The sequence below is a fragment of the Triticum urartu genome, chromosome 6 (assembly GCF_003073215.2).
Source record: "Triticum urartu cultivar G1812 chromosome 6, Tu2.1, whole genome shotgun sequence".
Lineage (NCBI taxonomy): Eukaryota > Viridiplantae > Streptophyta > Magnoliopsida > Poales > Poaceae > Triticum > Triticum urartu.
The window spans coordinates 501,195,541-501,204,149 of NC_053027.1; the positions used below are offsets into that span (position 1 = coordinate 501,195,541).

Genomic DNA, 8,609 nt, shown 5'->3' on the forward strand with positions numbered 1-8,609 from the left:
GGTTACTTAAAAGAAGCCAACGAGTATACAAAGTGACGGTTCATGATAAAGCTTGTAATAGGCCCAAGCCCAGAGGCGGCTTAAGGCCCGTAATTATAAACCGCCATGTATGAATAATACTTGTAAAGTAAGGCATGTAAAAGAAGTCACCGAGCCGGACACGTTATATGAGCCGGCCGGGACTCTCTAGGCCGCAGGGCGTCAACCCGTATATATAAGGGGACAACCCGGCGGCGGCTTAGGGCAAGAAAAAACAGATCGAGAGCCAAGCTAGCATATTCGCTCCTTGGTCATCGAAACCTAGCAATACCACATTAACTGGACTAGGCTTTACCTTCACCGTAAGGGGCTGAACCAGTATAAACCTCTCGTGTCCTTTGTCCCGATTAACCCATTTAAGCTTCCTAGTTGCGATGGTTCCACGACTAAGTCCTCTCACTAGGACATCTGCCATGACAATTCTACAACAAGATTGACGAAATAGACATAGACGCCGTCGTAGTCGACGGGAATGTCTTCAAACGCACATCTTCAGAAAACTTGAAATAAATTTAGAGAAATACAACCACCGATAAGTCTAAGACTTGAATCCTGATAAACCGAAGATAGCACCGTACTCCTAACCACCCAACCGTAAATTGATTCCCCGGCCGGAATCATTTACCTAGCGAAAAACTCACGTCAAATTCTAGATACCCAGACAACCGGTGAGAGAGTGACGCAACGTGTCGCACAAAGGTCTATGTTGCCCATGCGTTCTTCATACCCATCGAAATACGGTGCTAAAAAAAGGAAATACGGTGCTACTTACGACATATTGGGAACTCCGCTGGAACATATAAACTTATGCATGGCCAACGCCTTGAAGGTTAGCCAGGTTCGTTTCTTGACCTTTTCCCCACACATGCTCGAGCGCTGACAAACTTCGAGCCCCATTCGTACTGAAGTCTTGTCTTCGCACAGGGAAGGCTCCAAAGGGACAGCTCGTTGTCATCGGGATGCACGTTCGCGTTATGTTTCATGCTGCCGGAATAGCAGAATCTCAATTGCACGACCGGTTCCTCATCCGAACTGTCATCCATGGACGAAGAATCTTTCGCCATCGGTCGTGTTTCCTCTTGGCGAGATCCCTGTGTATAAGTAGTACCACGGATGGCATGCATATTCTTCACTCGTCAGACCTGGTTTGCTACCTACACTGGCTAGCTATCTCCTGCCACTGGTTGCTCGATCGATCTCTAGTCCGGCAATGGCGATCAGTAAGATACATCTAGTTTGGTTGCTATGTGTGGCCTTAGCGTTTGGTGTCGCAGCAGCTGCCGTCCCCGCTCATGGTTCAGGTTCAGGCAGCGTGCGCTGCCACTACGATTTCTTCGTAAGTGCATCATGCATTTTGCTTCCCGTCAGCTGAAGAATGGATCGATGTGCTAGTAGCCAGGTGTCTGCAAAATTTGCTTGATAGTAGATGATGCATGACAAAACGGCGGCCGCCATTGTTGCAGATAAGGGAGGCCAACTACACCCGGCTCTGCAGCGAGAAGACCATCCTGACCGTGAACGGCGAGTTCCCGGGCCCGACCATCTTCGCGCGCAAGGGCGACGTCGTCCTCGTCAACGTCCACAACCAAGGCGACCGAAACGTCACCATCCACTGGTAGTTTTTCTAGTCTCAGAACTGGACTTATTTGTTTCAGGCCATGGCATTGGCATTAAGTTCTGCACAGAATGACACTGCTAATACTCTGTGCATGTGCAGGCACGGCGTGGACCAGCCGCGGAACCCATGGTCGGACGGCCCGGCCTACATAACGCAGTGCCCCATCCAGCCCGGCAACACCTTCACCTACCGGATCATCTTCTCCGAGGAGGAGGGCACGCTGTGGTGGCACGCGCACAGCGACTTCGACCGCGCCACCGTGCACGGTGCCATCGTCATCCATCCCAGGCGCGGCGCCGCCTACCCCTTCCCGAAGCCGCACCGAGAGGTGCCCATCATCCTCGGTACGCATGCTCAAACGCTGGTGCTCTCCTTTGGTTAAAATTTTCAACGAAATTTCAGTGAATTTCTGAAATATCGCATATTCCAGTGGGGTCCAAAATATCTTTAACCCTGAAATTTCGAGGTAGATTCAAGCTGATTTCAAAATAAATTTATATTATGTTAGAATTCATTAAAATTAAGTGAAATTTGAAATATGAAAATTCGAAATAACAGGTCCGAAACTATTTTGTTTCCGAAATTAAAAAACCTTCCTTCTTGAACTTCGATCGCGTGCTGGGGACCTGGGGTGAGGCTTGATTGTGTGAACATTTTTGCATGCAGGGGAGTGGTGGAACCGCGACGTCGGGCAAATGCTCGCCGAAGCCCTCAGCAGCGGTGGCGACTTCCAGCCGTCAGACGCCAACACCATCAACGGCCAGCCCGGTGACCTGTTCCCATGCTCCAGTGACACTACCTTCAAGCTCCCCGTCGAGCACGGCAAGACCTACATGCTCCGCATCATCAACGCGGCGCTCACCAACGAGTTCTTCTTCGCCATCGCCGGGCACCGCCTCACGGTGGTGGGCACCGATGCCGCCTACACCAAGCAGTTCACAGTCGACCACGTCTTCATCGGGCCGGGCCAGACCAAGACCGTGTTGCTCAACGCCGACCGTGGCCGCTCAAACCACACGAGGTACTACATGGCGGCAAGGCCGTACGCGACCAACCCGCTCGCCCGCTTCGACAACAGCACGACCACCGCCGTCCTGGAGTACATCGACGCGCCGCAGGCCACGGCGATGTCGGACATCCCCGCCCTGCCGGCCATCAACGACAGCGCGGCGGCGGAGGCCTACTCGGTGCAGCTCAAGTCCCTCGCCAGCGAGGAGCACCCGGTGGACGTGCCCCGGCTCGTCGACGAGCACATGCTCATCACCATCGCGGTCAATGAGATCCCCTGCACGCCCGGCGAGCTGTGCAAGGGCCCCCGCAACAACAGCCTCGCGGCGAGCCTCAACAACGTCAGCTTCGAGATGCCCAGCACGGCCATCCTTGGCGCCTACTACACCTCGGTGCTACTGGGCGTCGCCAAGACAAACTTTCCCGACAACCCGGCGGTGGCTTTTAACTACACCACCGACGACCTCCCTCTAGACCTCAGGTTCACGGCGCGCGACACAAGGGTGAAGCTGCTGGAGTACGGCACCGTGGTGGAGGTGGTTTTCCAGGACACGTCCATCCTCGGTAGCGAGAGCCACCCCATGCACCTTCACGGGTACAGCTTCTACGTGGTAGGGAGAGGGGCTGGTAACTTTGACAGGCACAAGGACCCGGCGACGTACAACCTCGATGACCCGCCGTACCAGAACACGGTCTCCGTGCCCAAGGCTGGCTGGGCCGCAATCCGCTTCCAGGCGGCGAATCCAGGTGAGTGCTTATTAAGGCATCTCTTTCATCATTTCTATGGCTCATTGTGAGGGTTTTTCTAACTTCACCTTTGTGTTTTTATGGTTGTTGATTTAGGTGTATGGTTCATGCATTGCCATTTCGAGCGACACATGGTCTGGGGGATGGAGACCGTGTTTATTGTGAAGAACGGCAAGGCAGAAGAAGCTAAGATCATGCCACCACCTCCAAATATGCCAAAGTGCTGATGAAGTCCATTATCTCCTATAGAACGAGACAAGAAGTCAAAAGGCCACCACTGAAGAAATAGTTTACCTAATACCTTTATTCAAATTAACTAGTAACAGTTTTCAACCAAAGACGCTTAATTAGAGAAAATGAGGTGAATCACCCTTAGATATTTGGCCATTAGTTGGAGTGAGTGTTAATTCCCACCCACTTTGGTTTGACCGAACAATCGACACGACCGCCTGTGTTGTGTCATGTGTGTGTGCGTGCGTGCGTGCGTGAACACATCCATCTTGTACCCTTAGAGAAATTCCAATTAACACGTGCATTGTTTGATTGAACCAACTTTTACCTCCTCATATGATCAAGTTCCAACAATTACCTTGAGATGTGTTGGATTTCCTCCACCAACTTAGACATTTTTTATTCAATTGCTTTTGAAATGCCACAACAGATGCAGAAGCAAGATATCTGCCAGGATGTAGTCATTTGTTGTAGCATTTTCGGAAACAAAATTGGGTCGCCTGTCGGAACGTATATGGCGTACGCCCAACTCCCTCCTGGGCTAACACCCCTGCTCCGTCCTTGGCAACTCGACCCATCTCCTTTTTTCAGCCTTAAAAACAATTAAGCGTGCTACTTGACGATTCAAACTCAGAACCTCGTCATTTAGGGGCTGTTTGGTTTCCAACCACATATTGTCACACTTTGCCACACCTCATTTTAGCCAAGTTTGACCAAGTTAGGTGGGTGTTTGGTTCTATCCACACCTAAGGCGAAAAAAATTATGAGCGGTGAACATCACGTGTCATAGACACAAATGTGGCAAGATTCCTTTAGGCAAGCCAAAGTATGGCTAACAATTTGGGCAACTCAAGTTAGACAAGTGTGACAAAAAATAATATGGCAACATAAGGCAAAAAATAATGTGACAACATAAGACAAAAATAATAGTCACAATCCAAACAGTCCCTTAATTGCAAATGTAGAAACAACTAGCACACCTAAACTGTTGTGCCAATGTTCTTCTTCCTATCTTTATGTTGTGTCAAATGTAACGCTAAAAACTTCCCAGCCTAGCTTTCTTTTTTTTCCAGTTTTGTTTGTTTAGTTTTTCTTTTGTGTTTTTTTATATTTTCCTTTCTTTAATTCTTTTTTAAACAGTAAAATTATCAATTTGTGAACTTTTTACATATCTGTCAAATTTCCTAAAATTCTTGAACTTTTTAAAGAATTCTTGAACTTTCCAAATTGCTGAACATGTTTTTAAAATCCATCAAAATTTTCTTAAATTTGTGAACTTTTTTCATATCCATGTTTTTTTAAATCCGTGAACTTTCTTCAAATTCATGAACTCTTTTTAATTTTTACAATTTTTTTTAAATCCGTGATTTCTTTTCGAAATTGATGAACTTCTTAAAAATCCAAGAACATTTTTTCAAAATCTTAATCTTTTTGAAACTAGTGAACTTATTTTTAAATTTCAAAAACTTCTTTGTAGAATTCATTAACTTTTTCGAATTCATCATTGGTTCCAAATTTGTGTAGTTTTTCAAAATTCATAAAATATTTCTCAAATTCACAAAAAAATATTTTTGCAAACTTATTTCTTTTTTGTGACCATTTGTGAATTCGAACATTTCTGCGGAACCTGCAAACATTTTCAAATTCTGTGAACTTTTATCGAATTAGTGAACTTTTTTTCAAATTTGTGTCTTCTTTCAAAATCGGGACCTTTTTTCAAATTTGGAAAGCTCTTTTCATATCTATGTTTCTAAAATTCAATGGTCAAATGGTTATTGAGCAAGACAACCTATTGAAGGAAACCACGTTTTTTTAGGCAACAAGGAAACAGTTATGTAACCAGAAACAAAGAAAACTCTAGGAAATGCACGTTGTTTCTCGGCATCCGCCAAATGACCCCAATTTTGTCATTGGTTTGGATGACCAATTCAAGGCACCATGCCAAGTTATTTTTGGTTTATATAAATTTTGCATTTTCCGGAGTTTCTTGGTCAAAAAGTGTGATAAATGGTCGGACATGTCGCAACTTGGATACGGTGTCGAAAATCATTCAAACCTAGCATAGATGCCTAGCATGGGCATTCCCATCTTCTTGCAAAAGTTGAGGTCATTTCAAAAATGTCAAAAAATAGCCCATGTTCAATGGAGGGTGACCGTGGTTCAAAAAGTCCACGTGCTCATAGAAGGCTCCTTCTGAGTGCATGATGTTAAAATGATCTCAATTCTTCTCATGGCCTTGTATGAGCAATTTAAGGCATCATGCCAAGTTTTTTTTACAGGAAAGACTTTTAATCTATTCATCTTCAATCATGGTAGTACAACGAACACTAAAAATAATAATAAAATACATCAAGATCCGTAGATCACCTAGCGATGACTACAAGCACTGAAGCGAGTCAAGTTATTCGGATTTTCGAGAAATTTTGCATTTTCTGGAGTATCTCGATGAAAAAAGGTTGATAAATGGTTGCGACAGGACATGTCGCAACATGCATATGGTGTCAGAAGTAGTTCAAACTTGGCATGAATACCTACCATGGGCATGCCCACCCGGTGACAAAAGTTAGGATCATTTCAAGAATGTAAAAAAAAAAACACCATATCCAATGTAGGGTGTCCTGATAGGCCATGTTTGACAGCCATCCCTTTCTAACCGCCTTTGTATCAAGGTATAATGAAAGACTATTCATTCTCATAACTTTAACTCTCAACTTTCACTTCTAAACATCAACAAAGGAGGGAGAGAGAGAGAGAGAGTCATGATTTGATTTGCCAAAGGCGATCTCTCGGTGTTCCGCTGGCTAGTAGTACCTTGGAAAGGGAACGTGCGTGCGTACCGTAAATGGCTTTTCTACCGTAGAAACTACCGATCTGCGTAGCATTAGTTGACACGTCTGATCTTGGCTGAATAGAACACCGTACTATGTACCAAAAACTGACTGATCAAGGAAGTCAATGCGCACTTGCACTACGCATTAGTCTTCCGATCTTCAGAGAAGACAGCATGCAACAGGTCAAAAACTTTGTTTGACGTTTACTGAAGCATGGCCAAACTAACTAAATAGGCTCCTGTTTTTCACTCTCGCAAAACCTGCCAACGCATTTGCATCGTCCGTCTAGAATGGCGGCGCCATGACCGAGACCAGCAGATGAATTCTAGCCGGCCGATGCCTTACATTGTTCGTGATCGGAATTCAGAGGAGGACTCTGTTGCTGAGTTGCTGCAGATTACAATTCAGAAGAGGACACTGTTGCTAGCTGTTGGCATCACAGAGCCACAGGCGTGCCTGCACTGTATATCGTCATCGGCTAGGAATAGGATGGCCAGCTTCACCAAGTGCGTGTTTGTTTAACTAACTCCAAGCCGATGGAATTTGTTTTTCTACACCAGTCGAACATTTGCAGTGTGTATCCCCTAGGAGAGCACTAGTACTTCTCTTAAGATGGATGAAAGTAAAGCATAACTATCTGTGTGCGGCGGCAGCGTGTAAGTGCATCTCCAACGCCGTTCATTAACACGGACATCCCAAACGTCCGTGGACAGCGGTAGCCGAGTCAACCATCCAACTCGATGCATCAAATGTCCGCCTTTTGCAAAAAAAAAAAAAACATGCCTGCCATGCCGCTTCACTTTGAATCATTGATCGATAACAATTCAATTATACATTTCAATCCTAATAAAAGCGACATATGTTCAACAAGTTCTTAAAATTTATCTATCCAAAATTCAATCATGCTCCTCGAAAGCGCCTTCATCTCAAGTGTTTTTTCCTCGAACTTGACCTTCTTCATCAACACATGTTATTGTTTCAGATAGGATGTTGGAAATATTAGCACTTTTCCGATTAGACTTATCCACGAATAAACAGTAAGCATGGCATAAAAGGTATGCATCTCATAGCGATACCTAAGCATACTAGCACGTATAGAACATAGAATCGAACCTTCTACGAGCAGCACATATACGGCTAGCATAAGTACGAGTAAACGAGGGATGAACAGATCATACCCTCTGGTTGGCCAACGCGGCGGCGGCAGAAGCAGCCTCGGCGTCATCCGTGGCCTTCTTCTTAGCGGCAGCGTTGTCGGCCATGGTGTCGATGCAGAGGAAGTAGTGGAAGTAGAGGCGAACGGAGTTGGGACGGATCGGGAGCAGTCGCGTCGAGACACTCCCCAAAAATCTTATTGCCGTTCTCCCGGGTAGGATCTCGAACGACAGGGTTCCGGAGGCACCTGCTCTCCTGACCAGCCGTGTACGTGGTTGTCGGGATGGGATCGTCAGAGGCAGCACAGAGTGAGAAACAGTAGATGACGGCTAGGTCACGCGAGAGGGAGTGAGTGAACCGAACTAGGTTACTTCACTGGTTTTTCGAGTATCAATGCTCCGCGTTTAGCATTAGACGCAATTCCTGTAGTTTTTTTTTGCCCTCACTTGAATCTGATATCAAATTGTTACTGTAACCTCAAATATGATGGTTTTGCGTAAATAAGTCTTGGTCGGACATGCATGCATGATTTTGCTGTTGGTTTCTAGCGTAAGTAAAGGCAAGGACATTCACGTCGGCGTTGAATGCTTGGCTTCTCGAAAGAAAAAGAACCCACGTGCTCGCTTCAAGCCTCGAGCTTTCTCATCGATTAGTAGTGCTAACTCTTGGCCCGTTCAAGTTAGTGTGCTCAAAATGCCCTTGTCCTAGCTTAGTTGCCGCGAAGGCTTCCACTTCCGGGGCCGGCTGCTCGCACGTTGTGGTGGTCGCTGTCATCGCCCAAGAAAATGAAACGTGGAAGACTCGACCAGCTAATTGTACGATGAAGGGAAATAATCTGAAACTAATTGAAGACCATGCAGCTAGCTGGGGCAGGCATGCATGCATGCATTGCCCGACGTCTCGACCGGCCCATCGCTAGCTCCTATAAATACTCTCGTGGAGCTGCCTCCAACGGCCATCGCACACGCATATTGGTTGCA

General features: G+C 46.2%; 1 protein-coding gene across 1 annotated transcript; it reads left to right on the forward strand.

Annotated features, from left to right (window-relative positions):
* Nucleotides 1–1,249: 1,249 nt before the first annotated feature.
* Nucleotides 1,250–3,639, forward strand: LOC125512534 (putative laccase-9). Its single transcript, XM_048677629.1, has 5 exons — nt 1,250–1,375; nt 1,503–1,654; nt 1,757–2,001; nt 2,324–3,412; nt 3,509–3,639. The coding sequence occupies exons 1-5, from the start codon at nt 1,250–1,252 to the stop codon at nt 3,637–3,639; spliced, it is 1,743 nt and encodes a 580-aa protein (XP_048533586.1).
* Nucleotides 3,640–8,609: the final 4,970 nt, after the last annotated feature.

What these genes read in the sequence shown, in the direction of transcription:
- LOC125512534 (XM_048677629.1), top strand. Translation starts at nt 1,250, where the DNA reads ATGGCGATCAGTAAGATACATCTAGTTTGGTTGCTATGTGTGGCCTTA. An exon ending in GCTGCCACTACGATTTCTTC is followed by an intron (nt 1,376 to 1,502) that starts GTAAGTGCATCA and finishes CCATTGTTGCAG; the next exon opens with ATAAGGGAGGCCAACTACAC. An exon ending in CGAAACGTCACCATCCACTG is followed by an intron (nt 1,655 to 1,756) that starts GTAGTTTTTCTA and finishes GTGCATGTGCAG; the next exon opens with GCACGGCGTGGACCAGCCGC.